The 26,973-nt window shown below is 37.4% G+C and overlaps 1 protein-coding gene across 1 annotated transcript; it reads left to right on the top strand.

Annotated features, from left to right (window-relative positions):
• The first annotated feature begins 955 nt into the window (after positions 1-955).
• LOC110442040 (glutamate carboxypeptidase 2-like) lies at positions 956-25,278 on the top strand. The gene is made up of 16 exons (XM_021485444.1): positions 956-1,179; positions 2,696-2,849; positions 3,211-3,342; positions 3,978-4,072; positions 7,377-7,463; positions 7,998-8,083; positions 8,452-8,571; positions 9,649-9,731; positions 10,305-10,368; positions 11,308-11,375; positions 11,827-11,894; positions 13,142-13,229; positions 13,780-14,026; positions 14,883-14,964; positions 16,354-16,446; positions 24,790-25,278. Exons 1-16 carry the CDS (start codon positions 956-958, stop codon positions 24,968-24,970), a joined length of 1,872 nt encoding a protein of 623 aa, XP_021341119.1. The 3' UTR covers positions 24,971-25,278.
• The last annotated feature ends 1,695 nt before the right edge of the window (positions 25,279-26,973 follow it).

Raw genomic sequence — 26,973 nt, 5'->3', positions numbered from 1 at the left:
AGCATTTACAGTCAGCCGGTTAACATCTTATTCGCCATGGCTCGCACAATGGAAACCTCTATTACTTGACTTCCTTCACTACGTACTACGCCTGAATAAACCCACGTAATATATCATTTTAATCATTTTGGTAACAGACCGACATATCGACTTGGTTTGAACTAACACCTAAATAGTCGCCGGTTAATTAGTTTAGTCATGAATACAATCATACCGAAGATAGAGGACTTATTACATTGTATGGGGTTTCCGTCCAATTGACAGACGTCTAGAACGTGCATGAAACGGACATGCACACAGATGAGTAAATCTAGCAGACATACAGATACGAAAAATCAACATAGACACAATTGCACAATTTTATTGAGTTATCGTCACACAATGTTTCTGTTGTAGGAGTAGCATGTTGTGAATGACGTACCTAAAAAGTTCTGATAATTAAATCGTGTTTCAGCAGACGATAATGATTTACCGAAATCTATGTTTTTTAAGAACAAATCAAAACCTAGCAAAACACAAGCACACACACAAAAACGAGAGTACCAATGTGTATATGGTAGGTTTGATGATGATGTCCCTGTCTGCGTATATAAAGATCAATTTGTTTGACTCTTAGAAAATGCTGAGTCAGCATCATGGAAAGAATCATCTAGCTCCTAACTGTCGTCTCAAGAATAAATTCCCCATGTGATCACTTTGGTGGAATGCACGTCTGTCCTGTTCGGAGGATTGCCCTTTCGTACTAAAGGTATCATACGCATAGTTAACGTGTACATGACCCGAGCACAGTGCAAACGACCTATCGGTGGTAACAACGCCAATATGTTTTGTATTATCAGAACCACTACAAGCCCGGCGTCCTGACTGTAAACAAGATACTGGGGAATTGTATGACCAATATATATACTATCTCTACTTTACTTTACATTAACGATTTAAATCCCCATCCCCGGGAATGTCATTTCGCAACCACAAGGGAATAGGCGTGGCAGCCTTGGTGGCCGTGCTCTTATTTGTCCTTGGAATTTTGATCGGTTTCTTCTCAACGACGACCTATGGGCCAGACTCCGGCTCATGCCCGGGTGCTGGGCTGCAGCAGCTGACGAGGGAGGCAGACCCCGGTACCACCGATACTCTCCTGACCTTTATTGATGCACAACACATGGCCAAAGTGTACAGGTATAGTTGCGAGCACGTGCTATTTTCAGGTAAAATTTAATCAATGGCAAATGCAAAATGATCTAATGATGACGCTCGGGAATTGTTGCATTTTATCAACAAAATATCGAAATTAAGTTAAGTTTATATCTAGATTTTGTTTTACTCCTATTCGTTTTAGGTATGTCCGGACGTGTTTAATTAATTCCTTAACTCTAAAATACATTGATACTCTCTCTCCAGACGTGCTGCAGTGTTCTTGACCCTCTGCGGACGACTAGTTAGTTTGTCAGATATATCACAGAGCAAGTTATTACCATGATAGTGAAACCGAGAGGTAACAAGTGAATGTACCGAACTCTTGAATGCATTTGCTGTTACAGACGATGTTCCTGATCTGGTAATTACAGGATTTGGCAATAACGGTATAGCGACACTAATGTGTAGGATAAAGCCCAATGTTTTTTGTTGTGTGGTAAACAAGAACCTTCCAAGCATGAAACAAAACATGTGTATCAAAATATTAGTTACGCAATCATGTGAAAAATATAGGTAAAGGTTCACATTCTTATCATTGACATATTCAATTGTCACACGTATAAGGATTGAAATTGAAAAACAAATATTGTTGAATACTTACATTTACACTCTAGTTATTATTGACCTTAATATATATATTCCCTTATATTTTCGATATTGAAGTGTCTGTGTCGTCAGTGCAAACGAGATTCCTGGAACAGCGTGGCGTCAGTCACATGTTATTCGAGGTGGGCGGAGAAGTTTCAAAATGGCGGTGATCAAATTGGGTTCATACATGGCCTCAGACCATGCCCATGTTAATGCTTCCGGTTCGATATACACAAATGTAGTGCATTTGCCATTTTCAGGCCCGTTTTTAAGTGAGGTTTTATATATGTCACATGATCTTTCCCCCTTTAATTAACGCGGTTCATTAATTTGTGTGAAATTTATTTTGGCGGAAGGATATGGTATGTTGTTTGGCCCCTGAGCATGAATTTCATGGTCATATCATACTACAACGGGGTCATGTTGACGTAATTAAAATTATCTTTAAAAAAAGACGGTCATGAATACTTTTCCAGCTCACCACAAATGTGTCTTGGATAGCTGAACAAAACCTATAAAGATCAGGCCTCGAGCAAACTCATATATCATTGTTTAAAGGCGTTTTCTTTGGTAAAAACATATAGGGAAATTAATTGTGGTCTGAGGCCTGAATGTAGCTTTATGAACGCATTTTCTTCTGATAATGCTTATAGTGGAACTTGGAGTGGAAATGAAAATATACGTTTATGTTTACATCTCAAACAAATCAACATGTTGTTACGGGTTTAATACCATAAAAAATGTCAGTCAACTACCGCCATGTTAAGACGGAAATAAATAACTTATAATGCGTTCGTTGATTTGCCCTTTTACAGAGTCATCGTTAATTAAAGGGAACATATGCAGCCTGGTCATGGATTGTAAGAGCGTTATGGTATATTTAGTTGTGAGTCAACTTCTTTTTAAATAGAGAGCTGACATCCAAACCGAGGCTTGCCGGAACTGACAGTCAACGGGAAAGCGCAGACTACGTGCACAATCTATTCCAAGAATACGGTCTGACGTCACAGATAGACACGTATGACGTGTTTTTGTCATACCCAATCAAAGGACACAACAACTTTGTGAGAATAGACTCTATCTCAGTGTAGTTTTCCCCTTACATGTTGAAACAGCTGTGTGCTATACACATGCATTTTCAGACAAGTTTGGACACGTAGGTGTGCTGTTATAATGTTCGAGTGAAAATATAAAGACTGTTGAATATTGTATGCGTACTTTTGTATACAAGGGCCCGACGGACATGAGCAAGACTAACACACATTCTGTTGTGGTGCAACAATTGAAGTAGCCTTGCTCAAGTCCGTTATTTAATCATGCATGGAGAACAAAGAAGAAGCGAAGTCATTGACACAACTCCATTTGAAGTGTTCTGATTTTTTTTTTTATATACAATTTCAATTAAACTTGTATGCTTTACCCCAGGCTGCTGTTATAAGCGAAAGTGGAACTATTGAGTACCGTACTCTGTCTCTAGAGGAGTTGACGCGGGATGATACTAGACATCCGGACGAAATACAGGCCTTTAATGCCTTTTCTCCAAGCGGTGACATCACAGTAAGTATTAGACCTACTTTCCATGATACTATTCCGTCTTTGCGTATTGCAGAGTTATCTTCTCTTGGGAGCAGGTATTGATTGTTACGTCAATGGTCTGTGTGAGAAAATTACGTCGTTTTCTCAAAAAATAATGACGTTTCTCTCACAAACAAGTGACGTAACAATCAATTTCTGCTCCCAAGAGAAGATAACTCTGCAATACGCAAAGACGGAATACAACAGCACGCAATGCTTGTATATATACGTGTAGCATACAATGGAATTCTGTTGGTCCGAACTTCGCGCAAAGAAAATACGGAAAGATCGTCCGAACCCTAATCGTAAATTATATAGTTTTAAACGACAATACCTCAGATTGGTTCATTTTAGTCGCCTAAATAAACGAGGTGTCACTGTATATATATTTCCTTACACGTGATGAGGTTTATAGTGTGATGAATACTCGCACATTGAGGTGCTGTGTCGGTGTAATGAACCTTCTCTCTCAAGCAGAGTAAGGGTACACCAATACTATCACGTGGTGAGGTGTATAGTGAACCCTCAAAGATATGCCGAAAAAATGATTTTCACTTCGCTAACGATCACTTCTTTAAATGTATTATATATTATGGATGACGATTTTTCTATAAAAGGCTGAGTTGGTGTACGCTAACTATGGAAGGGCAGAGGACTTTGATAAACTCTGGGAACTTGGAGTCAATTGTTCCGGTAAAATAGTAATCGTTAGGTACGGCAGAATCTTCCGGGTAAATAAGGTATGGATATTTACAATATAGACGTTTCCCGGTAGACTTATTATATTATATCGGGTTAGTCATACTTTACAATTACAATGATGAACTAGTTTAGATATTTGTAAGAGTTATCGTTCTTATGACGTATTCTCTTCCTCTTTCCATTTGATTATTTTGTTTTCTTTCTATTTATTTGTGAAAATTGTTTTCTTCTGTTTACTTCTCCTTTTTGTTTCTCATTCGTCACCATTATTACTCTTTTTTTCTTTCCTCTTTCCTTCTATCCATTAAACCATCTATCCTTCTTCTCTCATGCACATCCTCCCCTCCCTCATTCCTTCCATCCTTCCACCCTTTCTTCCTTCCACCCTAACCTCTCTAGGTTCTGTTTGCCCATCAAGCTGGGTGTGTCGGAGTGATACTGTATTCGGACCCTGCCGACTACGGTCCACCGCCATCTTCCTCCACTTCCGGTATGGCTGACACCTAGCCTGACACATGATGGCTTCCGGACACTGGGATGCAAAGGGGCAATATCATATTGACCAAAGGTGACCAGGCGACACCAGGATATCCAGCCCTATGTAAGATTAATAAAAGCTATTACCTGTTACAGGTAAAAAACAATCCTCGCACCTTTTAGTTTCGAAAAAAGGTATACCGTCTGTGGCCTGAAATAAATATGGCCTCTACATTACTAAAGCTACATTTGAAAACTTCCACGTTTAAATGTAGTTCGTCCTTACAAAGCGTAGATTATGTTTTGTCTACAAAATCAGATATCAAACAACATCAAAACAATGCATATCCCGACAAAACAGAATAATTATAATGCAGATTGTCGATTTCAAGCCATTAACGCGCGAATGATTACATCGATGTTTAAAAATTCTGCGAAATGTCACGTAAAGGTACCTGCCAGATCGGACGAGATAGAAAAATCTAGCACGGGGTTTGACGTTGGGGCATCTCTGTCTGTTGTGTGACGCACTATACTTTATGTTGCAAGTCAGACACAAAAAGCGACCAAATTTATTCTGCATGAGGCGTCCCTCTGTGTGCAGACATATCTGTCTACGTTGATTCTCATGGTCTAATAAAATAAGAAAACATATGTTTCATCCAGTAAATCATATCTTACATACGTTATCGAAAAGGACTAGGGGCGTGAAGGGTCATTTCCGGCCTCATCGAGGATTTTGAATTAGTTGTTATATTCGTAATCTCGAATAAAGGAAGTATTGAAATATCAAATATCAATTAAATTCATTCGATAACTGGTTTAGGAGATATGGCATTACAAAGAGAGACATAAACCCGCATTTTCATAATAAAATGCGTGAATATCGTCTGGTGTGCGCTATTTGGTTGAAAACTAACCATTTTGAAGGAAATATAAAATAAACACTTTATGATTTTTGAAAGCCTCTGCATGCAACAAACAAAATAAAATTTGAAATGCTTAAACATTGTCAAACCAGTGTTCATTCGTAGAAAGGATTTTTTGTTTGTCGCGTGCGCAGGCCTTCATTTCTGCATGTTAACAGTCCAAAACACCATATTTCGTCTATTTCTGCATAGCAACGCAGTTGTGTTGCTATGGTAGGGTATATACGCATGCGCATTGGGGGGAAATGTGCACCTAGAAAGATAGACCCAATTTACCAATATGATGTTTATAACAGAAATTGGTAAATAAATTCAAGCTGAAGTTTTTACTTTTTCTGAGGCCAAAAATGACCCATAACGCCCGAAGTCCTTTGATGGCGTGAACATAATAATTTTAATGACAAACTTAAGTTATTTTAAATACGGGTTGTTAATTTGTTTCAGCGCACGAATAATATATCGCCGTGCAAGTTTTTGTGACTTATTTCACGTTAAGGTGCGAAGCAGATCTAGATCGGACGAGGTAAAAATGTATCAAGCACGGGGTATCAAGTGGGATATCTTTGCTTGGTTTGCAGGAGTAATCGATTCTATCACTCGTGCGATTTTTAATTTAATTTTATTCTGCAACGTTTGACACGTTATGTCCAGAGGTAGCAGTATACAGTAGAGGGTTAACATTGTGGCCATGGGTGATATTTTTGTTAAATGGCTAACCCCTGTATAATGATATGTAAAACAATTATAAAAAATAAAACTGTACAAAAGATTTTTTTGGTTCGATAATAAAATTTTGGCCATAATCCGAAAGGGTTATGAAAGTTTACAGGAGGTAAAATTTTGACAACAGCACACCACGCAAAATTACAAAAAATCAAGTTTTACAACTTTACTGGGACCCAGATAATTCTGCAACGAGGTAGGTAATCTTTAATTTCAGACAGAACTTAGGGGAAAAAAAATACTAGTTGGGGGGTCAAATTTTGGGTAAAAAATAACAATTTTTGGTATTTTTTGGTAATTTTTGATGTGGTAACCATGGTTTTCACACTAGTGACATACATAGAAAAAAGAGGTCTATACACTTGTATACATGTGTTGTGTAGGGTAAATCCGCTGTGTTTACGTTTCCTCGACATGTGCTTTGTTTATCAGAGTCGGGCCATTTCTACTGTACACTGCTACCATAGCACGAGGTGTTGCTACCACACACACAAAAGGTTTACGCTTTAGATTCACACAGATCACATTGTCTTTCATTAAAGGGTACACACAAAGACTGTCGGACGAGGAAGTGGAGAGGAAACTTCCTAGTATTCCATGTCATCCAATTGGATATCGAGATGCATACAATATCTTAAGGTAAATTGGTTTTTGTTTTGTAGTTTTCTTTCAAGATATAACACTTTTGCATACTGTTTTATCATTGAGGGATTGCAAGGAATGTAAATTATTTTCATGAAAAAATATAGTTATATCAGTATCTTCACAAGGACCCTGCAACGTGCAGTAAAAACACAAATTCTTCAATACAATGATAACACCATTTAAAACAGTCTACCACGTCGATTTTCATTGGTGAGTAACCATGTATATTTGGAAAATACTCCAAGCGCGTGCATTTACTATTTTGCAACAAATCTTGCACGTGCAATACTTGTACAACCCCTCTCCCCCACACTTTTATATTACAAGTGTAATATTCGCTGATTACCTTTACACAAAAGTTCCTCACTCTCGTTATATACACCTACAGTATGTTGAATATTTCTTAAATATTAAATAATACACATATTACATAAACTTTATCATAAATATTACACAGACAGTACAGTACAATAACACGAACTCCATATTGATAACACCTACTATACATAAAATGTTATATTTCTTTTTTCCTGTAACCAGGGAGATGGAAGCAGAGGAGGTTTTACCGGAATGGCGAGGGAATCTTAACATCACGTACAGGGTCGGCCCAACGTTACGGAATAACAGGTGTGTACACGTGTATCAACATCCTGGCACATGTGGATTTTTTTTTATAAAAACTGTATACATATGGGATTTAAATTTGGTTTTGGTACCTGCCTATGAAGAAGAGAGGGTATATATACAGATCGGACGAGATAGAATAATCTAGCACGAGGTATGACGTGGGACATCTCTGGGGTGCGACGCACTATACTTTATGTTGCCTTTTGAACACAAAAAGCGCCTTGTTTGTGCGTCTATCAATTTGTTTGCATCCTGTGCACAAGTTATCCCAACACTCGGTGGAGTGCGTTCGAGTGAGAAAAAATTGTTAGGGTCGGAGGTAAAGACAAGGGTAGGACTGGCTATTATATTACATATCATAATATATGTCTCTGCTGAAACATACAAAAATCGTTTTTGGCCCAAAAGGTATATATGGTCTATTGTCCTGCGAACACAATACACTGTATGTACAACAAAGTGCTACTGCACTTCATATCGGCATGACAATGGGAAAATATGTACGCAATTCTTGGTATTTTTTTCTATTTTCAGGAAAATCAGACTTGTGGTCGAAAATGAGAATCGAACAGTTCCAATACACAATGTTATCGGCAAGATCACTGGTGCTATTGAACCAGGTACAGCACGTTATGAAAAGGGGTTTATTAAAAATCACTTCATTTTTGTAAGGTTTCATTATTCATGAGGATTTCTTTAAAATGGTTTTAATAAATACTTTTATAATATTCTATCAACTGCTTATGACTTAACACTTTTGTGGCATTTTGGCGATTAAAATCTATTTTACCTAACGGAACAGGCAACCTGAAATATGTCTAAATCAGTCATGCTTGGGAAATATCGTCATTTGGAATAAAGATCATATTACACGGTTAAAATTTAAATATTCCAATAGTTGATAAAGGTTTTTAAAATGGAATTGAACTCAATCTCAGAATTTCCGGATCAAATTTGGGGTTAGATTTTGACATATCTGTATTTTTAGACCGCTACGTCATATTTGGTAACCATAGAGACGCTTGGGTCTATGGAGGAACCGACCCAGCTTCCGGTGGGACCGTTCTTATGGAAATAGCCCGGATATTTGGAAAACTACTAGAAACAGGTATGTTTGCATGATTTAGGAAGCGTAATTGCTTATACGTCTATTCATTTAATTTCACAGTTAGACAGAATTGTTTTATTGATCAATAAGTTCGTTTCTTTTGTCGGTGTTTTTTAATTTTACAGTAGCTAAATCAGTGCGAGATGTTTTCCTCTAGTGATTGGACTACGTACACTATTAAATTAGACATTACGTGATAACCTGTTTATCATCTATATACTACTACTTTATATAATTATTCTCCATTCATAAATAGCCAAGTAATTACCGTGTCTTCCAAATTACTTCTAGGCTCAATGAACATCGAGATCCTTGGTCTGTGACAAACGTAAACAAATTGATTTCCGCGGAGGAATACCATGAAGCTTTGAACTATGTAGACAGATTTTTTTAAACAATATTATCGTCATCGACTTCTCCATATGCATATTTACGCTTAAAATGATGTTATGATCCTTTTAATTGTTTTTTTTTATAACATTATAATGATTTGTTTATCACGGACTATTTTCTTACGCGGATCGCCTTTCCTTGGTTACTATTTCCGGTTCATGAATTATAGATTATCACACTGTATTTTTTACATCGCGAGCACGTGAGCTTTAATCTACGTGCGAGCGACATTTTATCTTGTCACGTGTGACTTCCTGTTTTTCACGGGCAAATTTTGAAAAAAAAAAATCAATCAATGGAGGCAGCAGGCATATTGTTTTCTCTTCATTTCATAAACTGTATCTATTTTACAGCAATAGTCAAACGAATTTTTTCGACTTATATTAATAACTTTTGCTGGCCCGGATGGAAGCGCAAAATGGGTCTTAATGAGAGCAGATATGGTACCCGAAGAAAACCTACCTACTTTTACATGTTTTATCAAGAAGTCGAACCCTGGTCGTCTTGAAATAAAAAACGAATGCGCTATCCACTGCGCCTCCCGACCAACCTTTACTTTCTACTTGGGACTTGCCACATCATTATATCATTATAAGAGTATATGACCGTGACAGACTGTGACTAAGACAACACATCTGTTTTTGACCCGTCAATTCGAATAATTATCTTCAAACTGTTTTGTAGGTTGGCGACCAAGAAGAACTATCTTGTTTTGTAGCTGGGACGCAGAAGAATATGGACTGGTCGGTTCTTACGAATGGGTGGAGGTTAGACCAAATTATCATCTAATTCTTTACATCATATCATCTACTCCTTACCCCTACAGATGCGTGTATGAATTTGGTGCACTCACTTTTGACCCTGCTCTTTGACACTAACTAGTCGTCTGCAGATGGCCAAGAAAAATGCAGTTCGAAACAGAAAACACATCACACCAGGTGTATTCATTGCATTAGTTACCTGTGAGATACAGAATGGAATACAAAATTTTGGTGTTCACATCCTGCAGTAGCTTGTCACCTTTTCCAACCGTCATTTTCACTATTGTTGGAGACACAACGCTTGTAAATTTCATACTGTGACTTTGAAAACCGGTGTTTCGGAAAAGTGATATCCTCTTTGTGAAATATTTTAATATCTGCTATCAAATTAAAGAAGGATATTGAAATTCTTCAATAACATTGATACATCAGTTTGGAAATATGTAATATCAAAGTTTTACTTTATACACGAACAATGTTCGTATTGAACGTGTCGTAACATTTCAACTGACTGGTCCCTTTGTCAAGCTAAGACTCCATGAAATGTTAATTAGAGAAATCATGCTTTGCTTATTTCAGGAAAATCTAAAATGGCTGACATCAAACGCTGTGGCCTACCTCAATATCGATTCTGCTGTATCTGGTGAGTTCACTTTGATCGGGATATCGGTGATGTTGTAACGTTGAATCATTCCTTATATGGCAGTGTGTATCGTGTTTTATCAGCAGATTCGGCAGTGTTCGGCAAGTTCCGGACGACGCAATAATCAGCATTTTTATACAACATCCGTTTAAGATTGATATCCATCGCTAAAACAGTATAATATTTCGCATAGAAGAGTGGTTCTGCCTTTTTTCAAAATGGTTATTAATATTGATTGATTGATTGTTGGTATTTGTTTTCGTATAACGTCACTGTACCCAAATCGGGACACTTTTTAGATAAATATCAATGTTCTTTATACCAAACTATCAGTTCCAAAAATATTTGTTCATTTTTCATAAATAGATACTATCCACTTTTCATTTCTGTTACAAGTTGATATTTCGGGCGCGTGGTTCTATAAATAAAACGCGAAATACCATCAGAGTTACGTAGGCCCTTGAACCCCTGAAAGGGACACTTCGGTATTTTGGCCTATATAAGACATATTTCAAATATGTTAGAGTCAAACAGGGTTATGATTAAATTTCTTCTCCAAACTATCATTAGTTTTGATAAAATAGACGTTTGAAAATAATATCCAAATAAACAGCGTATGATTTGTTATGGTCATTATTCTCACCTTTAAATTGTCCATGTCACGATAATCAGCAGCCAATAAAGCTTACATACAGTTAAATTGTCATGAACGTAATATCAAATGAAAACTGTACACATAAAAGTACTTCTTTGCATTGAATGACAGTTTCTTGGGCCGTTTTCCCATAAGTGTCCCGTTTAAGGTACTGTCCCGACTTGCCGTTTTCCCAGAAGTGTCCCGTTTAAGGTACTGTCCCGACTTGGGTACAGTGACGGTATATTTGCATAAATGTTTTTTGAACTATATCTGACCGTTGGGAAATTGGCTCATTTTGACAGGTAACAAGTCTCTATTGCTTCAGACAGTCCCCCTGTTACAGCAAGTCTTCTTTGACGCTACCAAACAGGTAAACAATGTTTCCCTAGCTGTTGTTTAATGTATATTCCACTTAACATTATCATACCACACGTCACTTCCGGTATGGACACCTTGTGTATCCCTCTGCATATTCGACTTGTGTAGAGCCACAGCATAGCGGTAAGATTGACTGGCATTAAAGTCGGATGTCGCTCGTAAGTTATATTCAGACGACAAGTATCAACCAAGCGATTGGTCAGGTTTCCATACCGGAAACCAATCAAATAGCCTATTTTGATCGTTCGATTTTGTAATGACACACTCCATGGGTGTAAGAGAATGTACCCCGGGGGCGCCAGGCATTTTGACGACGTCACAACACTTGTTTATGCCATACGTTGCCATTGGACACAGTCTTAATTTTGTGAAACATTTATCTTAGTTGAATTAGTCTGTAGAAGAATTCTTACCCTATACCACATGTTTTTTTACTTCTTTAGGTACCAGACCCTCACGTTTCCGGTCAGTCCGCTTATGATGTGTGGCGAGGACAGTTGGACAAACCAAGGTATATTTTCAACCATTTCTGTGTAATTTCACTTTTTGACGATTTCATATGCAGTAACTCGATGAATTTGTTCCATATTCCATAACTTTGCGCTATTAATTTAGAAATAAGTAAATATAGGTGTTATCAATAACTTAACTGTTGTTATCAATAATTTAACTGGTGTTATCAATAACTTTACTGGTGTTATCAATAACATAATTGGTATTATCAATAGCTTTACTGGTGTTATCAATAACTTAACTGGTGTTATCAATAGCTTTACTGGTGTTATCAATAGCTTTTCTAGTGTTATCATTAATTTAACTGGTGTTATCAATAGCTATACTGGTGTTATCAATAACTTAACTGGTATTATCAATAACTTAACTAGTATTATCAATGACTTAACTGGTGTTATCAATAACTTAACTGGTATTATCAATAACTTAACTAGTATTATCAATAACTTGACTGGTTTTATCAATAGCTTTACTGGTGTAATCAATAACTTAACTGGTGTTATCAATAGCTATACTGGTGTTATCAATAACGTAACTGGTGTTATCAATAGCTATACTGGTGTTATCAATAACTTAACTGGTATTATCAATAACTTAACTGGTGTTATCAATAACTTAACTGGTGTTATCAATAGCTTTACTGGTGTTATCAAAAATTTAACTGGTGTTATCAATAGCTATACTGGTGTTATCAATAGCTTAACTGGTATTATCAATAACTTAACTAGTATTATCAATAATTATACTGGTGTTATCAATAACTTAACTGGTGTTATCAATAGCTTTACTTGTGTTATCAATAACTTAACTGGTGTTATCAATAACTTAACTGGTGTTATCAACAACTTTACTTGTGTTATCAAGAATTTAACTGGTGTTATCAGTAGCTATACTGGTGTTATCAATAACTTAACTGGTATTATCAATAACTTAATTAGTATTATCAATAACTTAACTGGTGTTATCAATAGCTTTACTAGTGTTATCAATAACTTAACTGGTGTTATCAATAGCTTTACTGGTGTTATCAATAACTTAACTGGTATTATCAATAACTTAACTGGTGTTATCAATAACTTAACTGGTGTTATCAATAGCTTTACTGGTGCAATCAATCACATAACTGGTGTTATCAATAACTAAACTTGTGTTATCAATATCTTAACTGCTGTTATCAATAACTTAACTGATGTCATCAATAACTTAACCATAAGTATGTATCTTCATGTCATTTCTCTCTTACAGAACAGAAAGAGTCGGTTCCGGAAGTGACCACACGCCTTTCGTAGCCAATGCCGGAGTTCCGTCATTTTATGCGACTTTTGCTTCTGCGGTTAGAATGAAGCTCTTACATTTTAATAACCATCGCATGTTCTCTTGTATTTGATTTTACACGTGGTGTCGGAGAAGATGTAAGGTGGACAGATAAATCGCTGAACTATCACGCAATATTGATTTGGTGTTTGAGGTGGAAAGGGGGTTGTGAATTTGACCCATTCGGTATATACAAAATGTATGTAAGGTTTTCCATATTACTACATGTTAAAGCATACGCAATTTTTATTTTGTTCTGTTGACTTTTATCATAAAAGGAATGTAATACCGGCACAATATTGTTTATGCAATCTGTATGTGATATCCCATATCGGGTGTTTTTTCACTCTGTAATTAAAACGTTTGACTTTATTTAAAGGTTAATGTTTAACATAAAAATAACGTCAATGTTAACATTCAAATGTTAAGAGCCATAAATATTTTGTTCGAAAACTTATATACCGGAAGTAGATAATTCGTCATCATTATTTGCCCGTTTGTAACAGAACAACTAACTCTGTTAGCGGTTACTGACATCACGTAATCAATCTGTCCCCTTTCTATAACAGGATGATTGGAATTCGTCCATTACGCCACTGTATCACACCAGATACGAAACTACCAATACGTTATTGACGATAGACCCCGGATATAAAATTTCCGGTGCCATGGCGGGAATTCTCGCAGAGACGGGCAGACGACTCACAGATTCACTTGTACTTCCGCTTGGAGTAAGGGACTACGCTGAGGATTTGAGGGCGTCTGTGGATTCGTTAAACTTTTCCGTATCTGGAATCGTCGAAGAGAAATATATAAGTACGTTACGAGGTACAAATCAGAGGAAGCGAAGTTAGAGATGTGTCATCCTCATAGAATTATCTCCCTTTAGACGACAAGTTTAAATAAGACATTTGTATTTCCACTCTATGATATCGAATAGGTTGTTCTGGATCTAAGCTGATACTTGCTATCCCTGAAAACAAAACAAAAACATGTTGTGTGTTAAAATGTTCAGATGAAGTAATTGAAAAGGGGGTATTCGGAATAATGGTTTTATGTTGATGGGCAGTAAATTACTGTTAAAATTTCTAAAATACTTAAAAAGGCGTCTTTCTTGTAATAGTTTTGCTAACCCAACCTATTTTAAGGTAAAGAAAAAAGAGGAACATTAATTCTGTCTATGGATGTTTGATATCAGAGGAACGGTTTACAATAAAATACGAAAAATAAACGATTCGGAAATAATTTCTAGCTGATGTGTTTAACCGGGTTTTACGAAATTGTTCATCTATATTTTAGACTAATTTCCATTGGAGACCTATAGATCTAAAATCAATAATTACTGTTCCATACGTCACAACTGCAAGAAACTAGATTGCTACCCTAAGCTTTATCAACAAACAACCAATCAAACATCGTAATTTTTTTAGGTGTTATGACGTCATTAAATATTTGGTTTTGTACAATTTAAAATGTAGTTATTTCAATGTTAAAATGAATTTTGCCTATCGATCTCGGATATTCCCTGAGATTTTATAAGCTTGTTTCCGGACAGTAGTACCTCCGGTAATACCAGTGAGTCACCACACTCACTGATTCATTTATAATACCCTGAATATGAGATTTCACGATATAATCTGGAGAGTTTTGATGATATGCCCGTTTGTTTCAGAGGGTGTTCTGAAGGGAACTGAAGCCCTGTTCGAGGCTGTTGACAAGTTTGAGAAAGAAAAAGAAAACCTCGACCTACAGAAGTATGATCTCTGTCTCATAGTTTTGTTTCGTGTTGGTTTAGCTCTCATTGTTAGGAAGCCAGAATAATCAATTAATCGTTTTTCTACTCGACAGTGCCAACTTTTATTTTGTGACGTTTTTATGGACTAATATTGGGGTTGCCAATTCAAACAATGAAGTTGGCTACATTGAATTCATATTCTGCCAATCCGTCACCTAACTTGAGCATTTTTTCAAAGTACATTATCATCTTTTCACCGACTGCCTACTGAAATGCAGCTTCTGAAACGGTGACTGATGGATATGTGTTGTTAGGACCCTGACAGACCCAAATATGTTATCTAATGAGATATGCAGAGACAACAAATTTGAGTGTGTTAGATTCGAAGTGAGACGTATACAAAAAGAACCTTGTAAATCTAACAGCCACGCTCTGATGGCCCTGGTCATCCCCTTGGTAGAATAATTTGACCAGATATTATTTGATTGATTATTTGATTTATTGAGTGACTATTTGGTTGATTTATTGATTGATTGATTGATTGATTGATTGATTATTTGAGTGATTATTGATTGATTGATTAATTATTATTGGATGGATTAATTGAAATATTGATAGATAGATTGATTGATTATTTGATTGATTGATTAATTGATACAATTGAGTGATTATTTGGTTGACTGATTGATTGATTCAAATATTGATAGATAGATTGATTATTTGATGAATTAATCGGGATAATACATCTTCAAAACCGGTAAGGTCACGTGGCAAAAGTGGCCACAGTTTATGGGGTGAAGGACAATTTTGAAATATCTTTCTTTGCTGAACTATCCTAACATGGACACGTAACAGTGGTCTCATCAGCAGTGGACACCGATTCATATGACCAAGTATTTGTTGAGATGATGCAAAAGTCTGAACAAGCAAGCAAACAAACACGCAAACATAGCACATAAACTGGTCTCCCTATTCCGTACAAATAATTCCCTTTAATATATAAAGCGGTAAAAATGTAATCAAAATGTAATCAAAAGACCATTACAAGATATTGAAATATTATGATTGCTAATCTGGAAAATTCTATTCCATTTTTCACCAAAGCTGCTTGTTAGCATATATACTGGGTTATTTTTTTTATTTTTTGCAATATGTTGAAGATCCAATACAGTGAAAAGGAGAACATTGTCAGTCATCCTGAATTTGAGATGTACATAGAACGTGACTAATAACGTGCTCGAGTGAATTTAGTTCTGTGAAACAAGATGTATGTTTCTAGATCCAAATGAGGTTGAAATTAATTGTATGGAATGCACCATAATATATAAAGACGATGCGGTAGACTTTCCAAGGTAACAGCAGCCAGTACCTATGTCGGTTTACGTATAAATATTTTCGTTTATTCTAGTCCTCTGGCGATAAGGAATCTCAACGACAAAATGATGGCCTTAGAGGGGGCGTTTCTCGATGTAAATGGGATTCCGTACCGTCAACATTACAAGTAAGTTGTATGCTACAGACGATGTTGGTGCATGTACCTACACAATGTATACCATTATAGTATGACTAACTTCAGTCACAAACGATGTACCGTACTCTCAACATTACAAAGTATTTGTGTCACAAACGATGTTATGTTCCGTCAACATTACAAGTAGATTGTAAGTCGTGTGTCACGACCTTTGTTCAGTGAATCCGTATCGCCAACACTACAAAAAGTATGTGTGTCACCAAAAATATGTGTTCCGTGACGTCAGCAATTCATGTTAGTCGTGTGTTACAAACTGTACCATACCTACGACATTACAAATAGTTCGTGTGTCACAAACTGCGTCCCGTACCGTCAACAAGTAAGTTGTATGCTACAAACGACGTTGGTGGATGTACCGTACTCTCAACATTACAAAGTATTTGTGTCACAAACGATGTTATGTTCCATACATTGTAAGCCGTGTGTCACGACCTTTGTTCAGTGAATCCGTATCGCCAACACTACAAAAAAGTATGTGTATCACCAAATATTTACCATCGTATGGCAGTGTCACTATATAACCCTACCAAATTCAGTTGGCATTCATATAGGGTATGAATGCCATGGACCGATTGTTTACGTCATCATTATTATGACGTCATAATTGTTACGTTGGATACCACTGAACCTCCCTGGGCGATGGCTGTTCTATTCATTGAACAAGCATGTGTACCAATTCTACGACATTACAATTAGTTCGGTTGTTACAAATTACGATCTGTACCGTCAACATTACAAATAGTCCGTGTGTCACAAATTGCGTTCTGTACCGTCAACATTACAAATAGCCCGTGTGTCACAAACTGCGTTCCGTACCGTCAACATTACAAATAGTTCGTGTGTCACAAATTGCGTTCCGTACCGTCCACATTATAAATAATTCGTGTGTCACAAATTGCGTTCCGTACCGTCCACATTATAAATAATTCGTGTGTCACAAATTGCGTTCCGTACCGTCCACATTATAAATAATTCGTGTGTCACAAATTGCGTTCCGTACCGTACACATTACAAATAATTCGTGTGTCACAAATTGCGTTACGTACCGTCAACATTACAAATAGTTCGTGTGTAACAAATTGCGTTCTGTACCGTCAACATTACAAATAGCCCGTGTGTCACAAACTGCGTTCCGTGCCGTCAACATTACAAATAGTTCGTGTGTCACAAATTGCGTTCCGTACCGTAAACATTACAAATAGTTCGTGTGTCACAAATGACGTTCTGTACCGTCAACATTACAAATAGTCTGTGTGTCACAGATTGCGTTCTATATCTTCAACATTACAAATAGTCTGTGTGTCCCAAATTGCGTTCTATATCGTCAACATTACAAATAGTCCGTGTGTCACAAATTACGTTCTGTACCGTCAACATTACAAAGAGTCTGTGTGTCACAAATTGCGTTCTATATCGTCAACATTACAAATAATTAGTGTGTCACAAATTGCGTTCCGTACCGTACACATTACAAATAGTCCGTGTGTCGCAAACTGCGTTCTGTACCGTCAACATTACAAATAATTCTTGTGTCACAATCTGAGTTCCGTACCGTCAACATTCCAAATAGTCCGTGTGTCACAAATTGCGTTCTGTCCCGTCAACATTACAAATAGCCCGTGTGTCACAAACTGCGTTCCGTGCCGTCAACATTACAAATAGTTCGTGTGTCACAAATTGCGATCCGTACCGTACACATTACAAATAGTCCGTGTGTCGCAAACTGCGTTCTGTACCGTCAACATTACAAATAATTCTTGTGTCACAATCTGAGTTCCGTACCGTCAACATTCCAAATAGTCCGTGTGTCACAAATTGCGTTCTGTCCCGTCAACATTACAAATAGCCCGTGTGTCACAAACTGCGTTCCGTGCCGTCAACATTACAAATAGTTCGTGTGTCACAAATTGCGTTCCGTACCGTCCACATTATAAATAATTCGTGTGTCACAAATTGCGTTCCGGACCGTCAACATTACAAATAGTTCGTGTGTCACAAATTGCGTTCCGTACCGTACACATTACAAATAGTCCGTGTGTCGCAAACTGCGTTCTGTACCGTCAACATTACAAATAATTCTTGTGTCACAATCTGAGTTCCGTACCGTCAACATTACAAATAGTCCGTGTGTCACAAATTGCGATCCGTACCGTGTACACATTACAAATAGTCCGTGTGTCACAAATTGCGTTACGGACCGTACACATTACAAATAGTCCGTGTGTCACAAATTGTGTTCCGTACCGTACACATTACAAATAGTCCGTGTGTCACAAATTGCGTTCCGTACCGTACACATTACAAATGGTTTAAGTCGGAATCGATGTTCGGTTTAGATGCTTCAAGATTACAGTATCACAAACGTCAATATTACAAGTAATCTGTGTGTCACAACTGATTACCCGTATTGTTAATGTTCACATAGAGGAAAGCAGTGCAAACATCTAGCACTTAATTCTGTTTTCCCATTAGATCATAAACATGGATATGTAGGCGCGACATTTAAAGGAAAGACACAATGCTTTAGGTTCCATCAAAGAGATTTGAAAATCGCATTAACAAATGTGATGAAATAAATAAAATATAATCTAGCTGATTTTAATTGGTTTGAACTCGATGATTTATCTACCCTTTAATGAAAAATGCTCCTCGCCCGAATAATTGATTTACCACTTAAAAGTCCATTTATTGTAACTTTGTGTTCTGACTGACTAGTCCGTTTTAATAGTCCAAACAAATCGCAGTATAGTGATTACATGTCTTAATGGTAGTATACGCTGCTCATTCGCTTATAACGGAACTGTAAAAGGTGTTAATAAATGTATAAATTGTTTTTTTTTACATCAGGTAAACGTACATTCGGAAACCTTAAAACTTAAAGTAGACAAGTTCTATAAAAAAATGTTTGAAACTCTGCTGCTACAACTTCTCTGGTTGGGATTTCGTACGGTATCAAAAAGGCAATGATATTAATTCAAATTGTAAAAAGACAAGAGGTTTACTTTTTATTTATTTTTTATTTTTAACAATTTGAAAATTAATTAACTCGAGTAAGATCAACTAATAGAATCTATCGCTACTGGTTGTGTAAGATAGAGAAATCTCAACCCGAGGACTAAGATTTTTTGTCCAGAACGAGGCTTGCCGAGTTCTGGACAAAAAATCTTAGTCCGAGGGTTGAGATTTCTCTATCTTACACAACCAATAGCGATTGATTATTTTTCTCCCATATCTAACAGTATATTAATTTGAAATAAAGGTAAACATGGACCCAAAACACATACAGGCAATTTGTTGATGGATTGTTGACGTGACGTCATTGTATTGTTGAAGTGACGTCATGCCATTGTTATGAATAGGGGAATCCCCCTGTCTCAACCCTAGGGCAGAGACAGATAAATCTAGCACCGGCAAAACGGGTGATAAATCTGTCAGGTGTGGGAGAAATAATAATCAACCATCTCGAGTTTGGGGACATTTTTTCTCCAACAATGTTCGACGATTATTGTATATGTACTATGACGTCACAATCGAAGATGACGTTGCAAAGTATTGTCACTTGAAATCCTAATCAGAAGATTGACTAATGAAATCACGTACAGGGTGTTTCCCGCTAGTTTGACACCAAAATAGTTTACATCCTCTTAGCAAGTTCATTCAATAATTGGGAGTGGGGAAACCGATTGTGGTTGTGGAAGATTAGTGGTTCTGTTACCTTCGACAAGCGTTAAGGGGACATAACCGAGAATTTCGTGTCAGCAGGCTGGATACATTTTAACAATACCAAAATCGAAGTGAATATATCTTTAAATATACATTCTTTGTCTACATTATTTTGCATAAAACTTCCGCAATGTATGGTTTTCAAAAATGATTTATTAAAGATATAGTCATGCCGAAAAAACTTATGCGTAGTTTCATTTTTAGCAGTAATACGGGGATCCTTATCACAAAAATATTATAACAACTTTTTCTTTTTCAAATGAAAGTGAAGATTACCATTAAAACCAATTTTAAGTATTTGTAGAACTCTTTTAGTGAAAGAGATTTAGGTTACAGCTAACTAGCATTGATTCTTAAGGTCAGAAAAACATGGACGAAACAACGACCTCAGTGCTGGTCTGATTGCTTCATATATTTTTTTTTATTAGAAACCGCTTTGTCGTTTCGTTGGTTTTCAACTAGCTATATTGATTGTATATTAATAGAAATTGATAGGAAACCTTATGAATAATTTAGGTTTGCTATAACGCCTCCTAATGGGAATTAATAGCTTGTTTAATGATACCGATAGCGTAGTCAGGTTTGAATACAGCTCAGAATGAATAATTAAGGTATCTCAATAACGGGCTTTAGGTGAAGACCGTCATACCAACAAGCCTGACACACCTGTTATTGACGGGATGTCAGTGTATCAACCTCACTAAACAAACCAACAACACCAGTTCACCTTTTACTGACGAAATATTTCTGTATAAACGTCACTAAATGGTCCCACAATACCAGCGCACCTTTAACTGACTGGATATCTCTTTATCTACTACACTGACTACAATAACACATACCTCTTACTGACGGGATATCTATCACCGTGGTACACAAACTGACTACACTAACACACATCTCTAACTGACGGGATATATATCACCGTGGTACACAAACTGACTTCACTAACACATCTCTAACTGACGGGATATATATCACCGTGGTACACAAACTGACTTCACTAACACATCTCTAACTGACGGGATATCTATCAACGTGGTACACAAACTGACTACACTAACACACCTCTAACTGACGGGATATCTATCACCGTGGTACACAAACTGACTACACTAACACACATCTCTAACTGACGGGATATATATCACCGTGGTACACAAACTGACTTCACTAACACATCTCTAACTGACGGGATATATATCACCGTGGTACACAAACTGACTTCACTAACACATCTCTAACTGACGGGATATCTATCAACGTGGTACACAAACTGACTACACTAACACACCTCTAACTGACGGGATATCTATCACCGTGGTACACAAACTGACTACACTAACACACATCTCTAACTGACGGGATATATATCACCGTGGTACACAAACTGACTTCACTAACACATCTCTAACTGACGGGATATATATCACCGTGGTACACAAACTGACTTCACTAACACATCTCTAACTGACGGGATATCTATCAACGTGGTACACAAACTGACTACACTAACACACCTCTAACTGACGGGATATCTATCACCGTGGTACACAAACTGACTACACTAACACACATCTCTAACTGACGGGATATATATCACCGTGGTACACAAACTGACTTCACTAACACATCTCTAACTGACGGGATATATATCACCGTGGTACACAAACTGACTTCACTAACACATCTCTAACTGACGGGATATCTATCAACGTGGTACACAAACTGACTACACTAACACACCTCTAACTGACGGGATATCTATCACCGTGGTACACAAACTGACTACACTAACACACATCTCTAACTGACGGGATATATATCACCGTGGTACACAAACTGACTTCACTAACACATCTCTAACTGACGGGATATATATCACCGTGGTACACAAACTGACTTCACTAACACATCTCTAACTGACGGGATATCTATCAACGTGGTACACAAACTGACTACACTAACACACCTCTAACTGACGGGATATCTATCACCGTGGTACACAAACTGACTACACTAACACACATCTCTAACTGACGGGATATATATCACCGTGGTACACAAACTGACTTCACTAACACATCTCTAACTGACGGGATATATATCACCGTGGTACACAAACTGACTTCACTAACACATCTCTAACTGACGGGATATCTATCAACGTGGTACACAAACTGACTACACTAACACACCTCTAACTGACGGGATATCTATCACCGTGGTACACAAACTGACTACACTAACACACATCTCTAACTGACGGGATATATATCACCGTGGTACACAAACTGACTTCACTAACACATCTCTAACTGACGGGATATATATCACCGTGGTACACAAACTGACTTCACTAACACATCTCTAACTGACGGGATATCTATCAACGTGGTACACAAACTGACTACACTAACACACCTCTAACTGACGGGATATCTATCACCGTGGTACACAAACTGACTACACTAACACACATCTCTAACTGACGGGATATATATCACCGTGGTACACAAACTGACTTCACTAACACATCTCTAACTGACGGGATATATATCACCGTGGTACACAAACTGACTTCACTAACACATCTCTAACTGACGGGATATCTATCAACGTGGTACACAAACTGACTACACTAACACACCTCTAACTGACGGGATATCTATCACCGTGGTACACAAACTGACTACACTAACACACATCTCTAACTGACGGGATATATATCACCGTGGTACACAAACTGACTTCACTAACACATCTCTAACTGACGGGATATATATCACCGTGGTACACAAACTGACTTCACTAACACATCTCTAACTGACGGGATATCTATCAACGTGGTACACAAACTGACTACACTAACACACCTCTAACTGACGGGATATCTATCACCGTGGTACACAAACTGACTACACTAACACACATCTCTAACTGACGGGATATATATCACCGTGGTACACAAACTGACTACACTAACACACATCTCTAACTGACGGGATATCTATCAACGTGGTACACAAACTGACTACATAGCACACCTCCAACTGACGGGATATCTATCACCGTGGTTCACAAACTGACTTCACTAACACACCTCTAACTGACGGGATATATATTACCGTGGTACACAAGCTGACTACACTAACACACTTCTAACTGACGGGATATATATCACCGTGGTACACAAACTTACTACACTAACACACACCTCTAATTGACGGGATACCTATCAACGTGGTACACTAACTGACTTCACTAACACACCTCTAACTGACGGGATATATATTACCGTGGTACACAAACTGACTACACTAACACGCCTCTAACTGACGGGATATCTATTACCGTTGTACACAAACTGACTTCACTAACACACCTCTAATTGACGGGATATATATTACCGTGGTACACAAACTGACTACACTAACATACACCTCTAACTGACGGATATCTATCAACGTGGTACACAAACTGACTACTCTAACACACCTGTAACTGACGGTATATCTATCACCGTGGTACACGACCTGACTACACTAACACACATCTAACTGACAGGATATGTATATCCTTGGTACACCAACTGATTACAATAACACCCACCACTAACTGACGGGATATATATTACCGTGGTACACAAACTGACTTCACTAACTCACACCTCTAACTGACGGGATCTCTATCACCGTGGTACACAAACTGACTACACTAACACATCTAACTGACAGGATATGTATATCCTTGGTACACAAACTGATTACAATAACACACACCTCTAACTGACGGGATCTCTATCACCGTGGTACACAACCTGACTACACTAACACACCTCTTACTGACGGTATATCTATTACCGTGGTACACAAACTGACTACAATAACACATACCTCTAACTGACGGGATATCTTTTGCCGTGGTACACAAACTGACTACAATAACACACACCTCTAACTGACGGGATATCTATTACCGTGGTACACAAACTGACTACAATAACACACACCTCTAACTGACGGGATATCTATCACCGTGGTACACAAATTGTCTACACTATCACACCTAACTGACGGGATATCTATCACCGTTGTACACAAACTGACTACATAGCATACCTCCAACTGACGGGATATCTATCACCTTGGTACACAAACTGACTTCACTAACACACACCTCTAACTGACGGGATATCTATCACCGTTGTACACAAACTGACTACATAGCATACCTCCAACGGACGGGATATATATCACCGTGGTACACAAACTGACTTCACTAACACACCTCTAACTGACGGGATATCTATCACAGTGGTACACGACCTGACTACACTAACACATATCTAACTGACGGGATATCTATCACCGTGGTACACAAACTGACTACACTAACATACACCTCTTACTGACGGGATATCTATGCCCGTGGTACACAAACCAGTAATATTACTACATTGAGTGATTGATTTTTTGGAAATGAGAGAATTTAACTCAACACCACTCATATCAACTTATGTAACACCAACATTGCATCATATGTCAAAAATTGAAAATAAAAATTGATATCATATTGACCTTTTTACAGACACCTCTTGCATACGCCCAGCGCTACGAACCATTATGGCGGTCAAGGTTTTCCTGGGGCGGAGGATCTCCTGTTCCGATGGAAGCACAATAGCACCAGATCTGCCGTTAGGGAGCTCGAGGGACATCTCTCCGTTATTGCGCATGCTCTCTTCTCTGCGGCCAAAGTCCTGGTTTGTTAGTCGCCATCAACGACTGGAGAAACTCAGAGATCCTTTGCAATAATTTCAGTCTCATACTTATTTTAGTATGAAATAGTTAAAGTGTATGTAGGGGATAAATAATTCTACTGGTGAATTTAACACCAATTTCATTTGGTCACAACTCCGACAATGAGGCTTGCGTCAAAAAGTGAAATATGGTATAACTGATTGTTCTTTTTTAAATGGCCGCCGATTTTTTTATTTTTTTTTAATTATTGTAAAAGAAAGTTAATTCTACAAACAACAGGCATCTAGTGTTTTTGGCACATTCTTCAGATGCATGTTTGCTTTTGAAATTCATCATTTTTTTTTAATTATAACAAAATCCCGTTACGTGAGATCAAAACGAGACTTAGACGTGATTTTAAACCTCAGATGAGAACATCCTGGAAATCAGGAAACTTGTTTTTATTAAGATCGGCCTTTCATGACATTTAGTTTGAGTACAGGAAATAATTTGATGGTTAATTTTTTATATAAAAATCTTTACCAGGGATTAAAGGGGGGGGGGGGGGGGTCTTAATGTGGGAGGAAGCCGGAGTACCCGGAGAAAACTAACGTGGTTGGGCAGGTGACACCATACCTTTACACGTCCGATCGGAGATTCGAACCCCGGCCGCCTTGGTGAAAGGCAAGTGCGCTATCCACTGCGCCATCCGACAACCCATGAGACAAACGACTCAAGGCAATAAAGAAATATAACTTGAACTAGAAGTTTATTCCCTTCATGCAGTAAGGTCGTAAATAAAATACGTAAATATCAATTAATTATTTCTAGGGTATACGATTATTTCCTGTGGAGTTCGTGTGCATTGTACGGGTGTGCCTTCGGGATATATCGTCGTCATATCAGATCTAGAAGTATTGTGATCCCCTGGGTCATGCATCGAGTGCAATATTGTAATATAAAAATGAAAGATTTATTCATTTGGAGACAACCTTCTGGGTGTTGTTTTCTGTCGATCAGTTATGTATTTGTTTGTTTTATGTATTTAGATTAACATGTAAAGGCCTCACTTGTACAATTTTAGAACCTGTTTATGCAAATAATTACGCTGTGCTACTTCCGACAGTACCTGTATGAATAAAAAAAAAAAAAAAATTATTGCCTGACTTTCAGTAAATTGTCATTGCTTATGACAAATTGAAGGAACTATAATAATACGTAGAAAGACATATGAAGACATTTCTTTCTTTTTGCTCTTTTTGCTCGTTATGATAAGTCTTAAGAACAAAACATGAATGAATCAATTTTATGATAAGTAACTTTTACGGGTTTTTTTCTGGTGACATTTAGAAGAACGGTGCGATCCTTGGAGGTTCTGATGGAAATGTTATAAATCACAATATTTTGTTGAGGTGAGACCTAAAGACGATCTCAAAAAAGATTCCCTGAAACAAAGATTTTCACCAATCAAACTTTAAAAGCAAGTTTCAAAAATGCCATTTGGAACAGAAACTAGCTTGTGATTCTTTTTTTCTTTCAAGGATTGCAAACTGATCCGAAAGAACACATTGTAATTTGACTTGAAAAGGTATTTATTTCTCTTTGACGCGAATTCGTGACATAATCACATTTGAGACATATTTCAATGTTCATGCCGGTTAGAACGCAAACCGATTACAAACATGTTAATATCTGTATGTACCCGGTTTGCGTTCATATCGGCATGAACATTGAAAATGCCCATCGATCTTTAAGATATATTTTCATTTCAAATTGTATAGTTATTATTGATCTTATATAGTTGTTCACTTATATTTCGAAATTTAAATGTCAGTATCGTGAGTGCAAAAGAGATTCCTTGAACAGCCTAGCGTCACCGAAACGAGACAATCGTTAGAAGCAATCATTTTTGTGACGTTAGGCTGTTCCAGGAAGCTCGTATGCACTAACGATACATACACTTAAATATTGAAAGTATAAATATACATTTTAAGATCAATAATAACTAAGGATTTTCAATGTTCAATGTTCATGC

Source organism: Mizuhopecten yessoensis, unplaced genomic scaffold, assembly GCF_002113885.1.
Source record: "Mizuhopecten yessoensis strain PY_sf001 unplaced genomic scaffold, ASM211388v2 scaffold716195, whole genome shotgun sequence".
Taxonomy (NCBI): domain Eukaryota; kingdom Metazoa; phylum Mollusca; class Bivalvia; order Pectinida; family Pectinidae; genus Mizuhopecten; species Mizuhopecten yessoensis.
The sequence above is the reverse complement of the archived record's forward strand: the minus strand, read 5'-3'. Positions and strand labels throughout refer to the sequence as shown.